The 27544-nt window shown below is 42.8% G+C and overlaps 2 protein-coding genes and 1 pseudogene across 3 annotated transcripts in view; 2 read left to right on the top strand and 1 right to left on the bottom strand.

The window, feature by feature from the left end:
- Positions 1 to 27538, top strand: VTI1B (vesicle transport through interaction with t-SNAREs 1B). Its single transcript, XM_023182389.2, has 6 exons — positions 1 to 991; positions 12944 to 13002; positions 15519 to 15710; positions 18240 to 18413; positions 20995 to 21056; positions 23017 to 27538. Exons 1-6 carry the CDS (start codon positions 877 to 879, stop codon positions 23111 to 23113), a joined length of 699 nt encoding a protein of 232 aa, XP_023038157.1. The 5' UTR covers positions 1 to 876; the 3' UTR covers positions 23114 to 27538.
- LOC116418834 lies at positions 21888 to 26582 on the top strand (annotated as a pseudogene). Its single transcript, XR_004228990.1, has one exon. The product of XR_004228990.1 is annotated as a cytochrome c oxidase subunit 7A2, mitochondrial-like (transcript).
- ARG2 (arginase 2) overlaps positions 22786 to 27544 on the bottom strand; it is a 34695-nt gene continuing 29936 nt past the window's right edge. Inside the window, exons 6-8 of the mRNA XM_023182377.1 lie at positions 27423 to 27527; positions 26321 to 26457; positions 22786 to 23800 (exon numbers count right to left, since the gene is read on the bottom strand). Coding sequence (XP_023038145.1) covers positions 23595 to 23800; positions 26321 to 26457; positions 27423 to 27527 — 448 coding nt within the window. The 3' untranslated portion in view covers positions 22786 to 23594. The remainder of the gene's footprint in view (positions 23801 to 26320; positions 26458 to 27422; positions 27528 to 27544) is intronic.

A 27544-nucleotide genomic window follows, 5' to 3' on the forward strand; every position in this document is an offset into this window, starting at 1 on the left:
TGGGGCCAAAAGTGCGCGCCACCATGCCCGGCTCCTATTTTGGGTTTCCGGTAGTGCTCTCGCTATTGTGACCAGGCTGGTCTCGAACTACTGGGTTCAAGCAATCCTCCCACCTCGGCCTCCCAAAGTACTGGGATTACAGGCGCGAGCCACTCGCCCGGCCGGGTTCCACTTCTGAAAGCTTGGGGAGCCGCTGGGCCTTCCAGGAAAAGTGCTCCACCTCCCGACTGCAGGCAGAGCCCCCGGCCGGGCTATCTTTCCAGGGCCGAAAGCTAACATTCAGTCAAGACGCGAAATGAGGAATTCGGGTCAGGGTGGCAAAGCAAAGCGCGATGACAGTGAGGACGACGTCTAGACGCAAACACACATCAAATCGGGCACCGGGCTAAACCTGGCACCCCGGGGAACGCGCGACTCCGGGACCAGACGCTCTCCGAGTCAAACTACATCCCCCGGCGTGCACTGCAGCGCCCGCCCCTGGCCGGCCGGCGGGGCCCGGGAGGAAGGCGGCCGAGCTGCCCGTCCCTCAGGTCCCCTAGGGCCCTTTCTTTGCGGCCTTTCCCCACCCCGGACCGGGCACTTCTCGGGCTCTGTGACTGCCGTTCGCCCCGCTCGCTCCCTCAGGAGTCGCCTAAGCCGCGCAGTCTCCCGCCTTCCCGTCAGGCTTTCGCGCCGGCGCTCCCGCAATCACGGGCTGGAGAGGGTGGGCGTTCCGGCTAGGGAGGACCCTGCCGCGGCCCCGGAAGAGCCTCGTCCTGGGCAGGGGTGGTGCGGCGGTCGCCGTTATGGCCACGGGTCTGGGCGGCTGACCGCCGGGCTAGGAGAGGGCCCAGAGCCCCGAATCTGGGTGGCCGCTGCTCCAGCGCTTCCTGCGCCATGGCCGCCTCCGCCGCCTCCTCGGAGCATTTCGAGAAGCTGCACGAGATCTTCCGCGGCCTCCATGAAGACCTACAAGGGGTGCCCGAGCGGTTGCTGGGGACTGCTGGGACCGGTGAGGCGCGGGTGGGCCACGCCGTGGGGAGCGCGGCCCCGCGCGCTTTGGACTTTTCCCCCACCTTCCTCCCAGACTCGGGCCCGCGTCTCCTCCCTACGCGTCCTCAGACACGCCCCCTAGGGCTGGCTGGGTCGCAGCCCCAGGTCTCCCTGCCACTGAGAGTGAATTGGGGACGCGCCCGGGGACGCGGGGTTCAGTTCCCTGGGATCCTTCTATGGCCTTCCACATTTTCTCGTTTTTTTTCACTGCGGCAAACAGAGCAGAGGGGCATTTACATATGCGGTCCTGTAATGTAGCATGGGTTTCTTTCGTAGCTGTTTTTGTTTTATGCATTTAGAAGCACTAGTCTAAAGACAGGTCTAGTTTTCACCAGACTGACAGAGGATCTGTAGCACAGAAAAAGGGTTAAAAACCCAAAGGAGTCATAATTTGGGGTGTTGGTACATACCTGTTATTGGAGGGTAGAGAGTTGGCCTTTAAAACCTTATTGTGATGTTTAGATGTGGTCTTGTTTTGAACGTTTTTACTGCTGAGACTATTTACTACCCCTTAATTTCATGGTTCAGGTTCCTACAAGTTTTGTCTGGAGGAGCTAGAGTTTTGCGGCCCTAGATCCATAGGAAGACCTGCTATATATAGTTCTTGGCCTCCGGATATATAGAACTTGATGGCAAGGACAAAACTTTGTTTTATTGCTTTTATTTAAGGGTCAGAGCTTGAGTGTTTGCTCAACGAATTACTCAAGGTCATAGGAATTGAATGACTCTGGTGAGAATGAAATGCATGTATTTAATATATATTTATTGTGAGGCTGCTGTGTGCCAGGCACTGTTCTAGGTGCTGGTGAATATTGCAAATTACAGTGAAAAAGACATGCACGTCCCCATTCTAGTGGATAGGTGATAAACAATATATAACTATTAAGCTGCAGTGTTAATACAGGAAAATAAATCAGAGTAAAGGAACAAGGGATGGGACTTCAGTTTTATTTTATTATTATTATTATTTTTGAGACCGAGTCTTACTCTGTCATCTAGTCTGGAGTGCAGTGGTACGATCTTGGCTCACTGCAACCTCCACTTCCCAGATTGAAGCAATTCTCCTGCCTCAGCCTCTGGAGTAACTGGGATTGCAGTTGCGCCACCACCCCTGGCTAATTTTTTTTGTATTTTTAGTAGAGACGGGGTTTCACCATGTTGGCCAGGCTGGTCTCTAACTCCTGACCTCAAGCGATCTGCTTTCCTTGGGACTTCAGTTTTAAATAGGGCGGTTGTGAAAGTCCTCTCTGAGGAGATGGCATTTGAACTGAGACTTGAATGAAGAGAGGGAGTAAACCAGAAATCTGGGAGAAGTGTCAGAAGGAGGGAATAGCACTGCAAATGCCCTTAAGCAGAAATGAGCTTGGTGTGTTCAACGAGGAGCAGGAAGTTCCATGTGTTTGGAATGAAGTGAGCAAAGGAGAAAAGTAGGCAGGGCCAGACCATGTAGGGCCTTGTGGACCATGGTGAAAGACTTGTGCCTTTTTCTAAATATGATGGGATGCAGTTAAAATATATTGTGCAGAAGCATTGTGGGATCTGATTTATGTGATTGAAAAGTTGACTGCAGGCAGGGCACGGTGACTCACACCTGTAATTCCAGTGCTTGGGGAAGCAGAGGCGGGCAGATCACTTGAGGTCAGGAGTTCAAGACCAGCCTGGCCAACCTAGTGAAACCCTACCTCTACTAAAAATACAAAAATTAGCCAGGCATGGTGTCAGTTGCCTGTAATCCCAGCTACTCAGGAAGCTGAGGCAGGAGAATTGCTTGAACCCAGGAGGCAGAGGTTGCAGTGAGCCGAGATCGTGCTGCTGCACTCTAGTCTGGGCAACAGAGTAAGACTCTGTCTCAAAAAAAAAAAAAAAAAAGAAAAGTAGACTGCAGGCTAGGCGTGGTGGCTCACACCTGTAATCCCAGCACTTGGGTGAGTTAGGAGTATTGCTGTGTTGAAGGATTTTGAGACCAGCCTGGGCAACGTGGTGAAACCCTATCTTTACAAAAAATACAGAAATTAGCCAGGCATTGTGGTGCGTGCCTGTAGTCCCACCTCCTGGGGAGGCTGAGGTGGGAGGATCATTTGCGCCCGGGAGCTGGAGGTTGCAGTGAGCCAAGATCGCACCACTGCACTCTAACTTGGATGACAGAGCAAGACTCTGTAAAAAAAAAAAAAAAAAAAAAAGTAGACTGCATTTTCAACCTGGCACTGAATTAATTTTTGCAATGCCCATTTCTATAAGGCTAAATAATGCAAAAGAACATTGCTTTGAAAAATAGAAAATTGAATTCATTATTACTATGGTTTGAATGTCCCCTCTAAAACTTATGTTGAAATTTATTTGCCATTTTAATCGTGTTAAGAGGTGGGACCCGTAAGAAATGATTAGACCATGAGGGCTCCATCCTCAGGGATTGGATTGTTATCCTGAGAGTGGGTTGGTTGCTGAGAGAGTGGGTTAGTTCAGCCCTCTCTTGCTTGCCTGCTCTCTTGATCTGTTGCTCTTCCACCTTCTGCCATAGGGTGACCCATGGGTAGTAAGAAGGCCCTTGAAAGAATCAGGCCCCTCAGCCTTGGGCTTCCCAGCCTCCGGAACTCTGAGAAATACGTTTCTTTTCTTTATAAATTACCCAGACTCAGCTATTCTGTTATAGCAACATAAAGCTTAGATAGTTACATTCACGTTTGTTGTCTCCCCAGCCTTTTTCTCCATCCTGCAAAGAGGACAGTCGGAAATATGTGAATTTTTTTTTTTTTTTTGAGACAGAGTCTTGCTCTGTCACCCAGGCAGTGATACAATCTCAGCTCACTGCAACCTCCACCTTCTGGGTTCAAGCGATTGTCATGCCTCAGCCTCCCAAGTAGCTGGGATTACAGGCGCATGCTACCACACCCAGCTAATTTTTGTATTTTTAGTAGACACGGGGTTTCACCATGTTGGCCAGGCTGGTCTCAAACTCCTGACCTCAAGTGATCCACCTGCCTCGGCCTCCCAAAGTGCTGAGATTACAGGCATGAGCCACTGTGCTCAGCAGAAATAGGTGAATTTCTACCCAACCACAAAATATTCTAAGTTGCTGGCAACAGACATAGTTGTAAATAAACTATATACATATCCCTAGAATTGTAATAAGAAGTCTAACAACTTTACCTCTTATTCACTACCTCGTTCACACTGCTCAATACATATTTGTTGAATAAATTGAATTTATCTAAGCAAACACATGGTGCCTCATCTGAATCCCTCTTTTTCTAGTTCAGAGACCACATCATAAAGTTTTCATGAATGCCCATCATGAATTATTAGGCACGGCATAATGTACATAATACAGCCCTTGCATGTAGCTTATGCTGTGTAATTGAATTAAGTTATTTTTCAATAAACACTGAGAATTATTATGTATCAGCCACTGTCTGGGCCCTGAGGACTTCCAGAGTGCTTATCTGAAAAAGAAACAAACAGCTGGGCACAGTGGCTCATGCCTGTAATCCCATCACTTTGGGAGGCCTAGGCGGGCGCATCACAAGGTCAAGAGATAGAGACCATCCTGGCAAACATGGTGAAACCTTGTCTCTACTCAAAATACAAAAATTAGCTAGGTGTGGTGACATGCGCCTGTAGTCCCAGCTACTCAGGAGGCTGAGGCAGGAGAATCAACTGAACCCAGGATGTGGAGATTGCAGGCAACAGAGCGAGACTCCATCTCAAAAAAAAAAAAAAAGTAAACAAACTTACAACAAAGTGTGTGATTAATCCTAAAATAAAGTTCTCAGAGACCATAAAAAAGGCTGGACTTGAGCATGGGGAAGAGAGGGAAGCTTCAAAAAACTTCAAACTGAATATAAGGGGTTGAATGGGAGTTTGCTAAACAGGGGAAAGGCAAAGAGACAACACAGGAGTTAAAAAAAATGGAATACCCCCAACTCTGGAGCTTAGAATGTATATGGGAAAGTAGTAGTAGATGGGGCAGGTGAAACAGCCAGGTTGTGAGGGGATCTTAGTGTGACGTCGAGACATTTGGACTTGATATGGAAAGTCAGTAAAGGACTTAAAGCAGTTGACTGATGTGGATTTTCTTTTAGAAGGAGGGCATTAATGGCTAGACAGAGAACGAGAGAGAGCACAAGAATCTGGATATAGGGGACTGTGTTAAGAGCCTTTTGGGCAGTTGCCTTGGTAACAGGGGAATTCGTTTGACACAGGGTCTCACTCCTGTCTCCTGTCATCCAGGCTGGAGTGCAGTGGCACCATCACTGCTCACTGCAGCCTTGGCTTCCCAAGCTCAAGTGATCCTCCCACCTCAGCCTCCTGGGTAGCTGGGGCCGCAGGCGCATGCCCCTAGGCCTGGCTAATTTTTTGTATTTTTAGTAAGGGTCTCCCATGTTGTCCAGGCTATTGTCGAATTCCTGGGCTTAATTAAGATCCACCCACCTCAGCGTCTTAAAGTGCTGGGGTTACAGGTGTGAGCTACAGTGCCCGGCCCAAGAGGTGGTTTTGAGGCAGAAATTAACCAGCTTCAGTGGATATGAGGAGTGAGGGAGAAAGATTCCAGGGTGTCTGCATTTTTTCATTTGGTCAACTGGGTGAACGATGAACTTAAATAAGAAACATAAGAAGAGAAGCAGAGTTTGGGTTGTGGATGAGAATATCAAAGGTACCTGGAGAACAGAGATCATGACATAATATATGTCCATTCTAGCCTCACAGAGTATTTCTTCATGGGTGCATCACACCAACATGGCACATGTATACATATGTAACAAACCTGCACGTTGTGCACATGTACCCTAGAACTTAAAGTATAATAAAAATAAAAATAAATAAATAAATAAAATTAAATATGGGGGCCAGGTGTGGTAGTTCATGCCTGTAATCCCAATATTCTGGTGTGGTGGCTCATGCCTGTAATCCCAATATTTTGGGAGGCTGAGGCAGGAGGATTGCATGAGGCCAAGAGTTGGAGACCAGCCTTGGCAACATGGTGAGACCTATCTCTACAAAAAAAAAAAAAAAAAAAATTAGCTGAGCGTGGTGCTGCTCACCTGTAGTCCCAGCTGCTCAGGAGGCTGAGGCAGGGGATCACTTGAGTCTAGGAGTTTGAAGTTTTAGTGAGCTGTCATCATATCATTGCACTCTAGCCTGGGTGACAGAGCAAGACTTTGTCTCTAAAATTAACAATAAAACATTTACGAAGAAATATGTGAATTGAGAGGCCATATAGTATAATATTTAACAGCAAGAATTCAAGAGCCAGATTGCCTGAGTTTAAATTCACCTTTTAGTAGCAGTGTGACCTTGGACAGGTTACTTTAACCCAATTAGTTTTCCCTGCAAAATGGGGATAAATCTTAGTGTCTACTTCATAGGGTTTTTGTGAGGAGTAAATGAGTTAATATATGTAAAGTCCTTAGAATACTGCTAATATAGATAATAGAACTACTAGCTGTGTTATTTAAATGAAAACTAAGAATACCAGCCCTGTATACAACTACTCTTACCTTTTTCTTTTTTTTTCCAGAGCACTTGTTTTCTGACATATTAGACACTTAGTACATTTATGATATTTACAGTATATTGTTTGTCTTCCTTTCACTAGGACAGTGGTTTCATTGTGGTCCATGAACCAGCAGCATCAGCATCATCTGGGAACTTGTTAGAAATGCAAATTCTTGGGCCCAACCCCAGACTTATTGAATTAGAAACTTTTGACAAGCAGTGTGTTTTCACAGCCCTCCAGGGGGTTTCTGATGAAGGCCAAGTGTGAAAGCCATTGAGCTAGAATATAAGCTCAATATTATGTCTTTTTTTCACTGTGTTTCCTAAGCACCAGAACAGTGCCTAGCACAGACTAGGTGCTCCATAGATACCTGTTGGATGATGGAATATGTGAATAATGTGAATTGTTGGAAAGAAAATATTAATATATGATTGTGATTTGTTTCTATTCTACTGTTGTCCGCATTTTCATTACTTTAAAAATGGGTATATTCTACCTATTAAAACAACAAAAACAGTATTTCTCCAAAGTACAGTCTCCATTCACTTTCTGCCTTTGAAGGCTATTAGAGACAATGTGTCGTATTTTAGGAAGTTTTTGTGGCAGTGACTGTCCATTACCACATACAATAATTGTTAATCCATTTAATATCTCATTAAGTACCTGTGGCCATAATTTCTAGTCTTGGTTTTACAACCTCTGAAGAGGTCTCTCCAATTACTTTGGAGTACTATAATGTGCTATAATTTCTTAATCTAATCAATAATGTTAAATGCCTGTAGTCATGGTTTCTAGTTTTGTTTTTGTCATACCTGAAGATGTCTCTCCATATGTCTTAATGGGTATCGTAAAACTATTCAAAGTTTTCCATTTTAAATCATTTAGATCAGTATGTATAACACAAGACCCTATTATTTTCGGAGCCAGAAAAAATAATCACTATGGAGTACTGTAGTCAGCTGGCCGATAAACACCAATTACTTACAGACTGTAGAATTTCAACTATTCTAACTCCTCATATTTTCTACTGAATTTTGTGTTTGCTCTTAGGTTTTCATAAGTATTTACTTTCAGAAACAATGGTGGTTCCTATTTATTGAGCCTTTATATTTGGCACTTGCTAAGTGAATGTTATGTGTAGTATTTCTTTTAACCCTTTCAGACAACTACAACCAATGAGGTCAGTAGTTTTATAGTCCCTATTTGCAGATGAGGAAACAGGTTGGTTGAGAGGAATCTGTTGCTTTTAACTCCTGCATGGTTTGGGATCTAGTCAACTGTCACGGTATAGAAATAAAGGGTGTAAGTCCTCCATTTTGCCACATTGAGGCGCCAAAAGCAAAGTAACCACATATTTAGGAGACTGGTGAAACTGAGGTTATTTCCACAACTTTAAAGGGCCAAGAGTAGGCATTCTTGGACTGGAAATTCAAACCCCCATAAGGAAGAGAGGCTGCTCACCTTGGTCAGACATTAAGGTAGGCTTTCTGTAGTTCTGTTTTTCAGAGCTGTTTCCATTTTACTCCGTGTCAGCATCCACCCAGTTTTCCAAAGGAGACAGAGTTGGTCCCAGAGAGTCCCTCACATGTGACTGATTTGGGCAGGCTTGTGGGGTGGGGGATAATGGTATTTGAAGTGGTTCATTCTTGCTCATGGTGCGCATTCTCCCCAGGATGCCACCTTGCTGTTTGTAGTTGATTGTGACATCAATTCTAACTCCCTAAAAAGAGGAAGAGGTTTTTGGTTTTTTAAGCAAAATTTTTCCAGTTGTTAAAGGCTATACCCTGGGCGCACAAAAATGCCCCTCAGTTGTGTACAGTATACAGTTGTTTACTGTACAGAAAAGCCTTGGACTGGGAGTCAGCAGACTTGCACTCCAGAACTAGTGCTGCCATACATTTGCTGTTCTGATGACTGGGGAGGCACTCAGTTTCTCCAGGGCCTAGCGTCCTCAGCTGTAAAGGCAGGAAGTTAGACTAGATGATCGCTGAGGTACATCCTAGCTCTAGCATTCATTGGTTTCATAATTCTAAGCCTGAAGAATTTTTGAAAAGCAGCTGTCTATCCCTCTCAGTTGGGTAGAGATCAGCTTCTTGAATTATCTGCCTCCCTGGCTTTATTATCACAAGAAATGATTTCAAAGGCTTCTGTTTTGTTTGTTTTAAATCTTAGAAGTCCAGAAAGGATCTCATAAATGTAGTGAAGTTCTTTAAAAGTATGTTAAGTTATAGAGCACTCGTAAGAGGAAATGTGTTTTATGAAATCAGGTAGGAAATGGAATATTCCAGCACACAGAAGTTAGTGAAAGGAGAGAGGTTCTGTGGTCTTCCTCTCCCCCTTTCATTTATGTAGTTACTTTCCTGGAATCATTCTAGAATTTGCCTCTTTTTTTTTTTTTTTTTTATGCTTTAAGTTCTAGGGTACATGTGCATAACGTGCAGGTTTGTTACATATGTATACATGTGCCATGTTGGTGTGCTGCACCCATCAACTCGTCAGCACCCATCAATTTGTCATTTGTATCAGGTATAACTCCCCAATGCAATCCCTCCCCCCTGAATTTGCCTCTTGAGAATGCAGATTTTCATACCCATTAACAAAGGAAGAATAAAGGAGGAGACTTTATGACTAAACACAGTTGTAGAAAAATCTAGGAAAGGAACGAGCTAGGAAGGGAATGTACATATGTGTACAGTACTGCTTCCTACTGTCTGGCTTGGATCAGGAGTGAGCATGCCTGAATTTGGAGATGTGCGGACTCAGAGCAGTGATGATGCTCAGCACTTTTGGGACAGCTTATTACAAAGTGATACAATACTGCTCTATAGAAGTAGCCATTTTTGACTGTAGGTATTATTTCAGTACTGGTAGCTAAGAACACAGCCCCCTCGCAGATAGTAATAGCTGCTTTGGTGCTCATTTCAGCTACATCATAGATGGTCAAGAGTCATACCGTTTGCCATGGTGAACCTGCCCCTACTTTTTTTTTTAAACAACAAACAGAGCCATGGGTTTTGTGAGTAATATGGAGGAAAATGTCTGGAGTATCTTGTGTATATTAAGGGGGTGTCACACAACAATGAATGAGACGTAGTAAAGAGTGTGTTGTCATTTGCGCTTTCAGGCAGTAGCCATATCTAAGGAGGTTTATAGTTCTAGGATCTATGGCATAGTAAAAATGACAAAATAAATTTATGTGTTTCAGAGGAACTTGGTCTCAAGTTGAGATTATAGAACCTATGCATCCAAAATGATTTATGGTCACTTAAGAAGTAGGATACATGGACAGGTGTGGTAGCTCACACCTGTAATCCCAATACTTTGGGAGGCTGAGGTTGAGGATTGCCTGAGTCCAGGAGTCAAGACCAGCTTCAGCAACTTATGAGGTTGCCATGAGATAGTGAGGCCCCATCTCTATCAAAAAAAAATTAGCTGGGTGTGGTGACTTGCACCTGTAGTCTCAGTTACTTGGGAGGATGAGGCAGGAGAATTGCTTGAGCAGGTGGGAGGATTGCTTCAGTCTGGGAGGTCGAGGCTGCAGTAAGCCGTAATCATGCCACTGCACTCCAGCCTGAGTGAAACTCTGTCTCAAAAAAAAAAAAAGATACAACTGACATTAGATGCTGTTGTGGTTAACAAAATGTAAATCCATATAAAGCATTACAGTGACATTACATCTTATGTAGGATTGGATTCAAAAGTCAGGGCTTGGCCGGGTGCAGTAGCTCACACCTGTTATCCCAGCACTTTGGGAGGCTGAGGTGGGTGGACTACGTGAGGCCAGACTGGCCAACATGGTGGAACCCCCTCTCTACCAAAAAAATAGAAAAATTAGCTGGGTGTGGTGGCACACTCCTGTAATCCCACCACTCAGAAGGCTGAGGCACGAGAATCACTTGAACCCGGGAGTTGGAGGTTGCAGTGAGCTGAGATGATGCCAGTGCAGTCCAGCCTGGGCAACAGAGTGAGGCACAGTCTCAAAAAAAAGTCAGGTCTTAAGATGAAAATCAGAGTAGACAAATAATCTAAGAAAATCTCAGGACAGCAACTGAATACCCACAGGCCATTTCTTCATAAGCCCAGCTCATCTGTTCTCTTTTGCAGTAGAATGGCTGAGGTGGATGGATCACTTGAGGTCAGGAGTTTGAGATCAACCTGGCTAACATTGCGAAACCCTGTCTTTACTAAAAATACAAAAAAATTAGCTGGGCATGGTGGTGGGCGCCTGTAACCCCAGCTGCTCGGGAGGCTGAGGCAAGAGAATTGCTTGAACCTGGGAGGCGGGGGTTGCAGTGAACCGAGACCGAGCCACTGCATTCCTGTCTGGGTGACAGAGTGAGACTCTGTCTCCAGAAAAAAAAAAAAGATTGCTCTTTAGTTGGTGGAAGTGCTGCTGGCTTGTGTTTAGGAGTCACATTGAAAAATACGTAGCTGTAAAAGACCATATCCCCATACATGCTACAGCATAGATGAACCTTGACTTTATGCTAAGTGAAATAAGCTAAACACAAAGGACAAATACTGTATGATTCCACTTAACGGTGTACCTGGAGTAGTGAAATTCATGGAATGGGGAGGTGTTTAATGGTTATAGAATTTCAGTTTGAGATGATAAACAAGTTCTGGAGAACAGTTAGTGGTGATGCCTCCACAACGGTGTGAATGTACCTAGCCACTAAGCTATACACTTACAAATGGTCAAAATGGCAAATTTTATGTTACATGTATTTTGCCACAATTTAAAAAAGAAACAAAGACTATATCCCCAGACTATGAAGGTACTTCCAAAAGACAGTTCAAAAAGTCGGAGGTTGCAGTGAGCCGAGATCACCTCACTGCACTCCACTCCGTCTTGAAAAAAACAAACAAACATTGTAAACGATGGTAACTTTGTGGTGATAAGTAGGTTATATGTAGATTTCCAGGGAGAACATTCATTTGGATTTATAAATTTTTTTTAAAAAATCAAGCTCCTCATAAACGGAGTTAATTTTTGCTTGTTAGATATGAAGGGATGACCTACTTCCTCATTTTATAGTCAGTGAAGGAGGAGGTGCGGTCCCAAAGAAATAAAGGAAATTATCCAAGTTTACATGCTAAGTCAGGCCTGAACCTGGCACCAGAACCTCACTCCCCTGACTAACCAGGAAAGGCGTTTGTATGCCTTTGCCCCATACAAATGTTTACCAGGTGACAGCATTCTGGTACCACCTTCATAATTTTTGCCTTCCAAGTATCATTATTATGTCACTTACATTTTTTTTTCTTTTTTTTTGAGGTGGAGTCTTGCTCTGTAGCCCAGGCTGGAGTGCAGTGGCACGATCTTGACTAACTGCAAGCTCCGCCTCCCAGCTTCACGCCGTTTTCCTGCCTCAGCCTCCCGAGTAGCTGGGACTACAAGCGCCCACCACCACACCTGGCTAATTTCTTATATTTTTTAGTAGAGATGGGGTTTCACTGTGTTAGCCAGGATGGTCTTGATCTCCTGACCTCATGATCTGCCCACCTCGGCCTCCCAAAGTGCTGGGATTACAGGCGTGAGCCACTGTGCCTGGCCTTGTCACTTACATTTTCTTTGTGTCAACTTATTTCATGTAAAATACATTTATTTAAAACAAATTTAAAAATGAAACTTCCTATCATATTTTAGATGGAAAACCTGTAGTATAAGTGATCAGAAGATACAATGAAGACAATACTGTTTTAGTTAGATGTTGTTTTGAAGCTAAAGCCTGTTCTATTTTTGTTCAAAGGGGAGATTAGTAATTTTTAGGTATTAAAGATACAGTTAACCAAAGGGTTGGAATGGGAAAGGCTGAAAGGGGAATGAATAACGTCTCATTGTTTGAGTCATTACCAGTGCCACATCCAGAGAAAAACAAGCACCATACCAGGCAGTCTCCCAGCAAGCAGAGTGGATAGAATTTTTAATTTGTTTTACAGAAAAGTAGTAGATACGAGTTAACATAGAAGTGGTTCACTGTGGGAGTGAAGGTAGGGGGTTTCAGAGAGTCACTATTGGTAAACATTCTTTTTTTTTTTTTTTTTTTGAGATGGAGTCTCGCTCTGTCGCCCAGGCTGGAGTGCAGTGGCGCAATCTCGGCTCACTGCAACCTCCACCTCCTGGGTTCAAGCATTTCTCTACCTCTGCCTCCCAAGTAGCTGGGATTACAGGTGCCTGCCACCACGCCCGGCTAATTTTTGTATGGTTAGTAGAGACGGGGTTTCACCAGGTTGGCCAGGTTGGTCTTGAATTCCTGACCTCGTGATCCACCTGCCTTGGCCTCCCAAAGTGCTGGGATTACAGGCATGAGCCACCACACCCTACCATGGGAAGCTTAGTCTAAGCAGAGGGAATGGCCTTTACAAATGTGTGGAAATAGTAATAAGCATTTGAAACTTATCTATCTTTTCTAGAAGAGAAGAAGAAGTTGATCAGGGATTTTGATGAAAAGCAACAGGAAGCAAATGAAACGGTGAGAACAAGAAACAAATTTTGTTTCTTCTACCTAATGTTGGTCTTTTCCAGAAGTAATGCTATGAACTGATCACAGATTAACTGTTCCTGTCCATTGATCTTGATTTTGACTATTTCTTACTAAATGAAGCCAGTTGATGGGGATGGTTGTTGAGGGGGTTTGACAAACACAAATGGGTAAAGCCTGAAGACACTCATGAAATATGACTCTTTGGTAATATATTGCTGATATGAGTAGTGAGGGCATTCTCATACTTCTACCCAAGCAGTCTTTTAAAATCTGTTGTTTCTTTTGCTTGTTTTTGTTTTTGAGAGGGAGTCTTGCTCTGTCGCCCAGGCAACAGATTGCAGTGGCGCAATCTCGGCTCACTGCAAGCTCCACCTCCTGGGTTCACGCCGTTCTCCTGCTTCTGCCTCCCGAGTAGCTGGGACTACAGGTGGGCACCACCACACCCAACTGATTTTTTGTATTTTTGTAGAGATGGGGTTTCACTGTGTTACCCAGGATGGTCTCAATCTCCTACCTCATGATCTGCCCACCTCGGCCTCCCAGAGTGCTGGGATTACAAGGCATGACCCACCACGCCCGGCCTAAAATCTGTTTTTAAGAGCTGGCCATTAAGATAGGTTACTGGTCAGTGCAGTGGCTCATGCTTGTAATTCCAACACTTTGAAATGCCAAGGTGGGAGGATCACTTGAGGCCAGAAGTTCAAGACCAGCTCGGGCAACCTAGGGAGACCCCCATCTCTACCAGAAAAAAAAAAAAATTACCGAGGTGTGGTGGTGCATGCCTCCGGACCCAGCTACTCAGGAGGCTGAGGTGGGAGGATCACTTCAGCCTGGTAGGTCAAGCATGTGGTTAGCCACAATTGCACTACCGCACTCCAGTCTGGGTGACAGAGCAAGACCCTGCCTCAAAAAAAAAAAAAAAAAAAAAAGTTACTGTTCTTTGTTAAACTTACTGTCACAGAAAATGTAGTTTAGAGGTAATTCTAACCATGTCCTTTTCTGCCTTAAAAGACAACGTAGTAGCTGGACTTGGTACCTCAGGCAAGACATGCATGAGTCTCAGTTGGCACCCAAAGTTTGTCAGAAGTTGGTTCGGTTTACTGAACAGTTTAACAACTGCTTCTCTTCACCTGTGGCTTTTCTTTTTTTTTTCGCTCCAGCCCTATGGAAGCAAGAGTTCTTTGACTTCATCTCATTATACTCTAGCTTCAGCAAACCCATTAAGATTGGGGCCAAAATTCTGGTCCCTGCTAGTACTCTGCAGAAATAATTGCCCCTGTATTTGCTACCCCAGAGCAGATAGAGAAAAAATTCTCTTTTGGCCAGTGAACTTCCTTCTTGCTTGTTCAGTTTCCCAGTTATCACAGTGAAGTTCTGAGAAGGAAGCACATCTGCATCCTTTTCTCTGTTTTGCATCTGTTTTAAGAAAGACCAGGCCACCAGACTGTGGAAACTATTTTCTTCCTAATGGTGGGGGTACTAGGAGCTTTTCTTAATACCTGTGTGCAGCTGGGCATATCCATGATACCTGTTTGTAGCCATTCTCCTGTTTCAGTTAATACCTTGGTAGCATTTTTAAAATCTTCTAGCTACTACTGATTTGTTTGATGCTCAGATACTTGTTTTCTCCAAACTCAACAAAAGTAATAATCCTATTCTGACCATTCCAGGCAGATGAAAATAATTTAGGGCTGCTTGTGAACGTGTCCAGGTGTTACATTTTACTTATCCCAGAAAAATAGAAGTCTGATTCCCCTAAAGCACCCTGCTCTAGGGTAGGCCCCTGGTTGTCTCTGACCTAGAGACAAACTTAATTGATTTTCAGAAAGAGGGGCAGGAGAAGGGAAGAACCCTGATGCCAGACCCCTATCACTTTTAGTACAGTAGACTTCAAAGCACTTTTTGATGGCAGTGTTCAATCATACCAGGCTAAAAACTTGGTATATTAAAGAGAGCTGAGAGAATTTGAAGATTTTGAACGCTGACTCCTTTTCTGTTTAATTTTTTTTTTTTAATAGAGATGAGGTCTTGCTATGTTGCCCAGGCTGTGCTCAGATGATCCTACTGCCTTGGCTTCCCAAAGTGCTGGGATTACAGGTGTGAGCCACTGTGCCTGGCCCGGACTCCTTCTTTTTGTGTAATCCTGAGCAGGTTTCTTTAAGTTTTTTATATGAAATGGAGCATTTCCTACCTTATTGACTTGTTGTGAGGATTGCACGGAGAATGTATATAAAAATGTTTAGTAAGCTATAAAGTACTTCCTGTTTTTCCATTCATTCATTCAGTTCATATATTTTGAAGGCCTGCTCTGTGCTTGCTAGGCAGTACGCCAGGCATTCAGAATGAGAGGAACATGCCAGACCATTCCCTGCCTCATGGAGCATATGGTTATTTGCTTGGTGTAGTCCAAATAAATAAGTAGTTTGATTAGTCCAAACTAGGCATATTTCCAAATGAGTGAGGGAAGAACCAGGCTATCCACTCACTACTTTCTGCCTTCCCAGCTGGCAGAGATGGAGGAGGAACTACGTTATGCACCCCTGTCTTTCCGTAACCCCATGATGTCTAAGCTTCGAAACTACCGGAAGGACCTTGCTAAACTCCATCGGGAGGTGAGAAGCACACCTTTGACAGCCACACCTGGAGGCCGAGGAGACATGAAATATGGCATATATGCTCTAGAGAATGAGCATATGGTAAGTTTTAGCTGTTGTTGTTTTTTTTTCCTTAAGGGCCTATATCGTTGGGGTATTTCATGTTATCAATGTATACTAGACTCTTGTTTCATTTTTTTCACCCTTATCCTCTTTTCTGCATCCAGGTCCTGTTATCCCCTTGGTATCTGCTCTATTTAATGCAGGCCTTTTGAACCATATGCATATTTAGATTTCTTTTTATCCTTAATATAATACAGTCTTACAATAAAAAAAAAAAAACAGTGCTTTGTATGTAGTAGTATATAAGTGTTACCTATTCTTATTATCTGGATTCTGTATTCTGACCCATTGATCTAATTTCTTTTCTCCTTGATCTTTTTTATTCTTTCATATAAATTTTAGAATCACTTTCTCAGGTATGCCTGGAAAATTCAGTTAGGTTTCTAATTTATCAGAATATTGTTACACAATCAATCCAAGCTTTCCTTTACCTTAGAAGGAAAATAGAAAGAGAAATAGAAAGGGGCCCACCAGTCCAGACTGAACAGAGGTAGAAAGGCTCATACTCCAGTTTTAAACAAATCCTGTTTCACAATGCATCCTGATTATAGTTTAAGAGACATTCAGAATGATACTGGCTTGACATGGCTGATGCCAAAACTAGACCCCTTGAGAATGAAGTATTTAAAATTTTCAAATGGATGCACGAGGAATCACCACAGATTAGAAGCTGACAGAAGATCACTTAAAGGGAGACTGGAAAAAGGCAGGCAGGTGGAGCTGGTTAAAGTGGGAGTTGTAAAAGTGACTTTAGTCATGTTGCCAAAGTTGGGGAGGAAGTCTAAACAATTTTGCTTTAAAATTATGAGTTTCAGAAATTATTAAAACATAATTTAGGTATCCATACCTTCAGTAAAATTATTGTTCCAAATCTGTCTGAAGTTCATTTATGTGATCTGATCTTTTCTTGGTCATTTTTTAGCCTACTCAGTTGAAAATCTGCATCTTTTATTTTGAAAACCTTTTTCCTTCTTCTTTGCGCTAACCTGATTTTATTTGAACCTCATTCAGTGGTTTCCTCATCTGCTGGTCTGTATGCCATTAAGTCAAAATGCTACAGAGCACCGGGCACGGTGGCTTATGACTGTAATTCTAGCACTTTGGGAGGCCAAGGCCGGTGGATCACCTGAAGTCAGGAGTTCAAGACCAGCCTGGCCAACATGGTGAAACCCTGTCTGTACTAAAAATACAAAAATTAGCTGGGCATGGTGGCAGGTGCCTGTAATCCTAGCTACTCGGGAGGCTGAGGCAGCAGAATTGCTTGTGCCAAGGCGGCAGAGGCTGCAGTGAGCTGAGATCGTGCCACTATACTCTAGCCCGGGCGACAGAGCAAGACTCCGTCTCAAAAAAAAAAAAAAAAAGAAAAGTAAAGGAAAAAAAGAAAGTGCTTCTTGCTACTTCTGCTCTGGGAGCCAATCTTTTGGCTTCTTGATGGTCCTGCCAGTGGTCACCTGCTCTGTAATAGGCCTCTGTGAGCTGGGTTCCTTTTGAGTGTGCGCGTGTGCGCACGCACGCTTTGAACAGCTAAGAACTTGGAGCTGCCTCCATTTCTGTCAGTGGTTGTTAATTCTGGCCTGACAAGGCTACTTTTGTCTTCATGCTGTCTGTGTTTAGGATTATAGGTGGAGTAAAACTTCGGTGGGGATTTAGAAAATTAGGGCAGTTGAGAAATTAGGGCAGGTGGGGAAGCTTGCTCAAGCCCCAGATACTAATTTCCCTGAGACCAAATCACCCCCAGTGTGGCAGCCTCAAGGCTTTTTGTTTGACCTTAGGTGAAGTTCTTTTTGGGGCTCACCAAGAGGGTAACCACATACGTTTTTTCCAGAATGTGGTAGTGTCTCAGACTTCTACAAAATTTCTTTAGATGCTAAAAAGAAGAATTTAGTCATCTAGGCAATACCACCCCAAACCTGCCTGATCTCAGAAGCTAAGCGAGTCAGGCCTGGTTAGTACTTGGGTGGGAGACCACCTGGAAGTACCAGGTGCTGGAGGCTTAAAACGAAGAATAGAATAGCTTGTTCATGGTTCTTCAGTCCTCAGTACCAGTCAAGTGGGAATCTTCAGTGAATTAACCTTTTTCTAGGGCTGCGGAGTTTAGTTGGTTTGCTCATAGCACTATCGAAGTTACAGGCTATATGCATTAATCAGGTAGCTCCCACATCTGGGCTGCCAACTTTCAGAATTTGATAGTCCAGGAGACACATGAACCAGTTCACATTCATCACAAACACAGGGAAAGTGCTCCAGTATTTTTAATCCATCTTTCCTCGCCTTATGTAAATGTAAAAGACAGTGGAGTGGGGGTATTGTGATCCTGTTGATTCATTTCAGGTTCTGCTTTAGTCTGTGACCTTGAAAAGAATCATTAGCTTCTTTGGTTCTGTCTTAAAAGGAATGAAAATTATTGCTCACTGTATTCCTTCTAACATGGGGAAGGTCATGAGGAATATGCTGGCAATGAATTTATAATGGAAAAAGTCTAACATTTCTCTTCCATACTCCTTTCAGAATCGGCTACAGTCTCAAAGGGCAATGCTTCTGCAAGGCACTGAAAGCCTGAACCGGGCCACCCAAAGTATTGAACGTTCTCATCGCATTGCCACGGAGACTGATCAGATTGGCTCAGAAATCATAGAAGAGCTGGGGGAACAACGAGACCAGTTAGAACGCACCAAGAGTAGAGTAAGTCTGGGCAGACAGGGAAAGGGGCAAGTATGGGGAAATTAGGGGGCCATTGCGCCGGGAAACCATACTGAGACCAAAAGCTACAGCAGTTCTGTATTCAGGGAATAGTCTTTTTAAAGTTCTTATGCTTTTCTCAATTTTTATTTATTAATTTTTTTATTATTTATTTATTTTTGAGATAGCGTCTCACTGTGTCACCCAGACTGGAGTGCAGTGGCGTGATCTCTACTCACTGCAACCTCTGCATCCTGGGTTCAAGCGATTCTCTTGCCTCAGCCTCCTGAGTAGCTGGGATTGCAGGCATGTGCCGCCACGCGTAGCTAATTTTTGTATTTTTAGTAGAGACGGGGTTTTGCCATGTTGGCCAGGCTGATCTCAAACTCCTAACCTCAGGTGATCCATCCACTCCGGCCTCCCAAAGTGCTAGGATTACAGGCATGAGCCACTGTGGCTGCTTTGCTCAATTTTTAGTTTGCTTGGCCGAGAGATCTCCCTTAGAAGCAATTTTACCCCTAAGAATTAGACATCATTGGAAATTTTTGATTCAGTGAAGGGAAAAAAAGATGGACGAAACCTGATTTCTACACTTATAAGATTACAGGAATTAATAAGGATAAAGTGGCTGTATTCTGTCTTTGGCAAGAGAAATAATATGTCAAAAGGCACTTAAGGATTCAAAGCTTCCAATCTGAGATTTTAATTTTTCACACATCTAATAGAGTATTCTGCTATTCTTACAAAAACATCATCTACTTATACCCTGTCATTTAGAGCCAAGGCTATTTTCCAGATTTCATAAAATACTACCACAGTTTATAGATTTATAAATTATGCTTCAATCTTGGACTATAACCCTTTACTATTATCTAAGTAAAAGTAAAAAAAAAATAATAATAATAATAGGGAAAAAAATCTCTAAGGATTATCCAGTAAGGTAAGCTGGATCATTGTGGAAAGAAAACAAATATCTAAACCAAATGATGACTATATCAGGGACCTCTAGTCTTCTGTCACTCTGAGAGCCTCAGAAAAATAACTCATTTATTTTTTCCTTTCCATAAATGAGTTAACCTACGTAGGAATTTTTTAGTTTTTTAGAGACAGGGTCTTGCTCTGTCACCCAGGCTGGAGTGCAGCAGTGCAATTAGAACGTACTGTAGCTTCAGACTCCTGGGCTCAAGTGATCCTCATGTGTAGCTGGGACTACAGGCATGTGCTACTGTGCCTGGCTAATTGTTTTAATTTTTTGTAAAAACGGGGGTTTCACTATGTTGCCAAAGTTGCTCTCGAACTCCTGGGCTCGAGCAATCATTCCACCTTGGCCTCCCAAAGTGCTAGGATTACAGGCATGAGCCACTGTGCCTGGCTAGAATTTTTTAATTAGTACAATTTGCCAATTGAATGCTGTATTCTTAATAGCAGAAGGCAAATCAATTTGAAAAACATACTGTGGCCAAGATTTGGACAGGAAAATACTAGCTCAGTGTGAAGATTTGAGTAGATTTTCTTAGTAGCTACAATTCTCCATTAAGTCAGAGTAATGCCTGCCCTCTTCAGTGAAAATTCACAATAAAGTACTACATTCAAGGAAAGCTATGGAGAATGTAACTTGCTTTCAGATTGTGTGGGTTTTGGTTTTTGAACATACCAGGTAGATTGGTTGAATTTAAAAGCCCAGGAGGCCAGGCTCACACCTTAATTTTAGCACTTTGGGAGCCTGAGGTGAGAGGATGGCTTGAGCCTAGGAGTTTGAAACCAGCCTGGGCAACATAGCGAGATCTCATCTGTACTAAAAATCAAAAAAAGTAGCAGGGTATGGTGGCATGCACCTGTGATCCCATCTTACTTGGGGACAGGTGGGGGTATTGCTTGAGCATGGGAGGTCAAGGCTGTAGTGAGCTATGATTGCAGCACTGTACTCCAGCCTGAGTGACGGAGCGAGACCCTGTTTCAAAGAAATAAAAGCCAAGGAATGAGCTGAGAGGTCAGCTTACCAAGGCCACTGGGGAATGGGAACAGATGGCAGGTAGCCATCTGCTGGAGGTGAAATATCCTCCAGCTGTCCAGATTAGTAGCAGGCAGTTGAAAGTTCCATGGAGGTTCTTTTCACAATTCGATGCAACTGTCTCTTAAGAGGGTAAAGAAAAAAGATAACCAGATCCCAAAAGTAGTAACAGGCCAGCCTACAAAAACAAATGCCAACTCAAGAGGCTGTCCTGGAATTTGGCTGATGAAATTCAAATCTTTAGTTGCTCTATAGTCACTGGCTGTCCAGTCTGCTGGCTACACTTGAAGCCTTCCCTTTTGGAGTAGCCACGGTAGAAGATTAGCTCAGTCTCAGGAGTCCATCCCCAGTAGCAACCTAGGAAGATGATTCCTAAGCCTACTTGATGAGTACTAAAATATCTTGTCCTTTCCAGGCTCTTCTACTTACACTCGAAGGCCATCATTTAAATTGGCTTGATTTCTTGGAATTTTTCAACATATATCCCTTAATGCCTAGTGTTAATCTAGGGATATTCAATTGTACAGAGTATACTTTTTAAAGAGGGAAATAATCACTATTTTCTCTTCTCAGCTGGTAAACACAAGTGAAAACTTGAGCAAAAGTCGAAAGATTCTCCGTTCAATGTCCAGAAAGTAAGTTTTATTAAAGTCATAAAATTTCTCTTAACTCAATGGCTTTCAACCAAAAAGCTTAAAATAGTGACTTACAAAGGTCCTAATAAAGCACCTCAGCAGTTGACGCATAGTCCCCATATACTCAGTACCACCCAGCAGACCAGAATAAATACACTAAGGAATATGGTCTTGGATAATTAAATAGCTCAGGATAAAATCATTTGTTACAAGTATATACTGCTTTGACTTGGAGCAGTGAAAAATTTCTCCACTGAAAAGATTTAATCACAGCTGATGTTCTTTAGAGAAGGCAACACATGGGAATAACAGCTTCCTATTCCTTGAAATATATTTGTATAATCTCGGCCGGGCACGGTGGTTCACACCTGTAATCCCAGAACCTTGGGAGGCCGAAGCGGGCAGATCACAAGGTCAGGAGTTCAAGACCAGCCTGGCCAAGATGGTGAAACCCATCTCTATTAAAAATACAAAAAAATTAGCTGGGCATGGTGACGGGCACCTGTAATCCCAGCTACTTGGGAGGCTGAGACAGAGAATTGCTTGAACCCAGGAGGCGGAGGTTGCAGTGAGCCAAGATGGCACCACTGCACTCCAGCCTGGGGGACAAAGCGAGACTCCATCTCAAAAAAAGAAAAAAAAAAAGAAATATATTTGTAAAATCTTGATTAGAAAGCAGTTTTCACCTGCATAGTACTTGCTTTTGGCTCTGCTTGCCCTTCATGGGAGTCAGCTCCTTTTCTGGAAGTTCTGTCTTGTAGGAAAGAAGTAGACTTTTAAAAATAAAACCCTGGGGAGTTGTCAGGGTTGGCGGGCAGTAACTGAGCTAAGATGCTGCAGAATCTGCTGGCACTGTCAGGTTGCCCAGAGGACCATGAGCATTGCTTCACGCAGGCATTTTGAAAATAAAGGTCCAGAAAACACAAGCTGTTTCAGGAGAAGAACAGAATTCCAGTGCATCTAAAGGGTGGTGGAGCTGATGACCTCCTGTATAGAGCCACCGTGATTCTCGATTAGTGAAACAGCATATGCCATGCATCAGCTGGCTGTGGTTTCATTTCCCAAGAAATAGGATTGACATCAGTCATCACAGCAGTGACTTGATTCAGTTTCATTCAGCTCTCTATGGACTCCTAGTCTGATAAATAACTAAGTCCTTCTTTGAGGATCAAAATTTGAATTGTACTAACTGCCACCAATAAAGTAGTCTTTATCAAAAATAAAAACCAAAATCCTTGAGTGCTAACAGACAAATCCAGGGCAGAAATATTGCCACTGAGGTTGAAGTTGGGGGTAAGAGGGTATTGTACGTGACCTTGGGCACAGGTGGCCTAGCATGAAACAAAACTACAACCCACTCATGGAACTAGCAGGAGGGGTGGGATTTTCCTACAGTGACAAATTCCTTGTGGAATAGGGAGAAACCTAGAGTGAACATGAGAACTAGAGGTTGGATTCTTTGTGTAAACAACGGATAGTAAAATTTTTAAGCTCCTATACTACCTTTATAACATATCCGTTTGGGTTGATAGGAGAGCAAAGGGAAAAACAGGGCAGAGGAAAGAAGTTTCCAAGGGATTGAAAGGTATTACCCAGGCTTCTAGTTACTTATCCTAGGGTCGGATCCATCCTGAGCTGGGTGTATATATGATTACTTTTTCTAGCTAACCCCTCTTTCTAGAAAAGCTATTTTTAAAGGAAGTAACTACCATTTGGACACGTTTCAGAATCCATTTTTATGCTTTGGTTTTTATTGTCTCAGTTTAACATTTCTGTGAGGTAGACAGTATTATCCCTAAATGACAGCTAAAGAACCTCGTGAGTACTTCCTGGTAAGTGGCTGTGTGATCAAACAAACAGCCTGAGAGTATCCAGCCGTGGTTCCAGGTCTAACCCCAAAATGTTTAGAAGGCAGGTTATCCAAACTTCTGACTACTCCCCACTTTGCTTCTCTTGGTAGAGTGACAACCAACAAGCTGCTGCTTTCCATTATCATCTTACTGGAGCTCGCCATCCTGGGAGGCCTGGTTTACTACAAATTCTTTCGCAACCATTGAACTTCTATAGGGAAGGGTTTGTGGACCAGAACTTTGACCTTGTGAATGCATGATGTTAGGGATGTGGATAGAATAAACATATTGCTGCTGTGGGCTAACAGTTCAGGTATGCACTGGGTAGCCAAACTGTGGGAGGAGGGAGGAAAAATGGAAAACCACTTAAATGTGAAGGAACAGCAACAAGACCAGTATGATATACCAAGGTAATAAATGCTGTTTATGACTTCTTTAAATTTACATAGTACTGTAGCATATTAATACCCTGTGAACTGCAAAAAGCCAAATACATTTACAGTAGTATTGGTCACCAAAATAGAGGGGAAACTTTACAATTGTGAGAATGTGTAAATGTTCTTACACATTAGACACCTGGCTAATTAAGGCAGTATTGACCCAGACAACCATTTTGTATCTGTCTGTCCCCTCAATGCCTCATAATTCTGGAATGCCCGTTGTGAAACATGTTAGTGCATAGTATATCCTAAATTCTCACACGTGCTTGATTTTCTGATTCATCTGGTGAACTGGGAGTAGGAAGTTGGCCATAGACAATATGCCCTCCTTCTCTTGTCTGACCAAAACTTGAAGCAATCACATCCACTGCCAGGTTAGCTGTAGTCTTCGCCTCTTCCTCTGAGGTGGCCAACTGAGGATTGACTTCAACAAGATCCAGTGCCGACAGCAACCCTGGAAGAACAAAGTGTGACAAAACCTCAAATTCCCTTGCTACTACTCTCAGTGAGGGTCATCCCACTGGGACAGGGAGAACAAGCCAAGGTAAAAACAAGAGTCCCTTTTGTAGTAGAAAATACCTATTTTCAGGAAGCCCCTTGCACCTCATCCTCTTGGCCATGAATTTAAGTTAAAACACTGTTATGCTCCAGTAGATTAAAAGAAACCTTTAAGATAACTAAATAAACCATTCTTGTTCAACTAACATAATAGGCATAATTGTCAGGCCTTCTGGAAAAGGAAAAGGCTTGGTGTTGGGTGGGGGAGGTTTTCATCCTGCTTGTTGGCAAAATGTATACCATCTCCAGTATGACTAGGAACCTTCCAGATGCCTGCCTGGAAATGAATCAAGTATGAAGGCAGAGGAAATCTCCCACTTTCACTAGCTAAACTCCATTCCCACTTTTGAACTCTAATGTGTTTTCTGTATCTGTTAGAGCACCACACCATATGCGCTGAAATGTAGTTATTACTGCAAGCTTCATTCTCACCCCTGCAGGCCTGAGCTCTGGAGGCAGGTTCCACATCTAACACATCTTTTGTCTCCCAGCAGACTGACCCAGTATCTTCTACTTGATCAAGAGAAGATTCAGCCATATGTTAGTTATTTTATTTGGACTCCAGTTACCTTCTGTTAAGGTTTGAGAACTTCTGTCAAAGTTCTCAGTACTGTTCCTTTGGCCTGGAGCAAGTGGAAGGGAAGCTTAAACCAGAAGAACCTATCCAGACCTGCTAACATGCTCACCCCTCTAAATGCCTCATTGCTCTGTAGAATTTAACTTTTTAGTTGGTTATTCTGGATGAAGCGTGATCTGAACAAGCTAGTATTCAGGAATACAAGTATCTGAGAATATTCAGGGTGGCCATAAAGTCTGGAAACACAGGCGAATGTACCTAATGGTTTATTGATATTACACTATAGTACATGATGTGCTCAATGCCATATGTCCATTCAGCATCTTCCCTTATTAGCAATGTGTAGTTGAGTGTATGGTGCCAAACTGCAACCAACAGGTATATTACTGTAGCATTTCCATCATTTCCTGCACATAGACCTGTGTTCCTGATTTGTCTCTTGATTTCCACTGACTAAACCTGCACCTTTAGCATATCTTAGAAGTGGTAATCAAGGTTTGCAGTATTAGAAATACATGCATGACTTATGTTTCCAGACTATTGTCACCCTTTAAGCAAACTGCTTTAGGTATCCAGTTGACAGCATTATAACAGTGCAGTGGCACAGTCATGGCTAACTGCAAACTCAACCTCCCAAGTAGTTGGGACACCTGGCTAATTATTTTTTTTAGAAACAGGGTCTCACTATGTTGCCCAGGCTGGTCTTGAACCCCTGGGGTCAAGTAATCCTCCTGCCTTGGCCTCCCAGAGTACTGGGATTATAGGTATGAACCACTGTGCCTAGCCCCATGAGTGTCTTTTGGAATAAAATATTGTAGCATGGGAACAAAGAGACAAGTCATGGCCGCTGCCACATATAAGTGCTAGAGGTTATAACCCCTGCTCTAAAGTGGTGTTTTTAGGAAGCAAAGCAGAGAATTGAACTCCCAGGTTCTCTGACCAATAACCTGAGGACCACTGGCAACATCTAAGATTGCAGATCTGAGAATTAGACCAGTACTACCTGCCTTTCTGTACTGCCTAAGGTTCTAGCAGGCTGTGGCACTAAGGAGACCATTTCTCAATGTCAGTTTCTATCCCATCTAGTCAGGGGTTCTCTATGGCCCTGAACCTTTCAATCTGGGGTCTCTATCCATACCTTAGTTCCATCACATGGTTACTGAAGCAGTATGATTTGGTAGTTCTTTAAATTTTGGAATGAAAGGTCATTTGAAGTAGCTTTAAAACCAGAAGCTTTCTGACAGAAATGGAAACTGTTTGCAAACAAGTATGAGTTTTGGAAAAGTAGCCAGTCTTGATAACGTACAATTCATCTTAGTACTCTTTCCATCAATCATTCTCATCTAACTGTATCCCCCTTATTAGAGATCCTATCAGGCTCTAATACAAGACCTACCCTACATAAAGGACCCAAGATATTGTCCAATTTGCAGATTTCTTCAAGAGATCAGCTTTAACTCCAAATTCACAACTCCCAGTGAACCAACCTCTTAGAGTGTAAATTACAGTCTTGGTCTTGCCTTCTTATCTTAATCTGCCTTTAGATAACTCAGACACAAAGAACTGCATCAGTTTGACAATTTATTCTTGTATTTAGTTGTTTAAATATACAGTTTTTTACTCATTATTGCCTTAGTGTAATTTGGCAAGAGCCATGTCCAAGCATGACTCTAAAGTAGTCCTTTTTTATTAGCATGGCCATATAATTTTTAGCTACAAAAGTTCAAGCAAAAACAAACTCTGCAATGATGTGGAATATCAGAAAGATCCTTTGCAGGCAAGAGACTCTAGCATATTTACCTATTTTGTTAACAGGCTGCAGACCTGGTTGCTACATACCTGTATTGTGTATTTCCTCAGCAATATACATGCCTTCTCGATAGGTTAGTCCCCCTACAACAGGAGTTCCTGTGGCTGGAGCTAGTGTAGGGTCAAATGCATCAATATCAAAACTCAGATGGATTGGTCTTTGTCTCCTAGAAAGGAAGAAGATAAAATAATATTTAACTGGTTGTGCTTAGACACTCATCCTTCTCATGGTTGCAACTCCTTGATTTTGCTATTTGTCCTGGTACTTTGTTAATAAAGCTGTTAATACATTTCCAGGCTTTCTATTCTTGGAAGTTACTGAGATTGGCAATGTTAACTTCCTACCTACCACTTCATGATACTGCCATTTGTTCTGCATGCCTCAGACAGACTAATGTATATATTTCTGCCTTACCCTGGGTATTAGAACCTCTTACACTAATAACTGTCAATAGAGGGATTTCTTCATTTCTAGATGAGATTGGGCTCTAATACAGTTTAATTTAAATTGGCTTGATGTAGGTTATGGCTGCTCTTATTCTGTGAACCTAACAGCAGCTGAAGTGAACTCTAATTTTAGGTCTGCAGTTTTAACATCTTCCATTTCTAACTTCATTAGCCCCAAGTGTCCAAAGGCTGAAGCTAACAACTAAGTTTCTTAACAGCTTACGAAATGACATACTACCAGATAACAATTCCGACATTAATCACCCAGAAGTAAATACTTGGTATTGGGAAAATGCTCTTAAAACTGCCGTTTGATTAGTATTCATCTGCCATCTTTCTACACTGCCAAGATTTGCTTAACATAAAACTCATATGAAACAATCGTGAGACTGGAAAGAATGGGACAGTTGAAACAATAAATCCTTGTCATCTCAGAATATAAGCATTAAAGATGGAGATCAAGAAAAATTCATGAGACAGAAGATCTAGGCAATGATTTAGAGGAAGCCTCCTCCCAAAAACCCCAGAGGAAGAATATGACCTGTGTTTCATATTTTGCCTTTCTGAACTATTTAAAATTATGTTTTTGCTTTTTATTTTAAAAGTAAAGCTGCTGTCCTCAAGAAACAGGCTAAAGTGTGTTGCCCACTGGGGGTTTGCCCTGACATCAGTTATAGTTACTTACTTGCCAATCAGCAGATCAAATGTTTGTTCCATGACCTTCTGGATACCAAGTCGATCAATATCTCTCATGGAAAAATACTGGATATCATAGTTCTTTAAAATAAAACTGTGATGAGATATAAA

The sequence above is a fragment of the Piliocolobus tephrosceles genome, chromosome 6 (genome assembly GCF_002776525.5).
Source record: "Piliocolobus tephrosceles isolate RC106 chromosome 6, ASM277652v3, whole genome shotgun sequence".
In the NCBI taxonomy this organism is placed as follows: Eukaryota; Metazoa; Chordata; class Mammalia; order Primates; family Cercopithecidae; genus Piliocolobus; species Piliocolobus tephrosceles.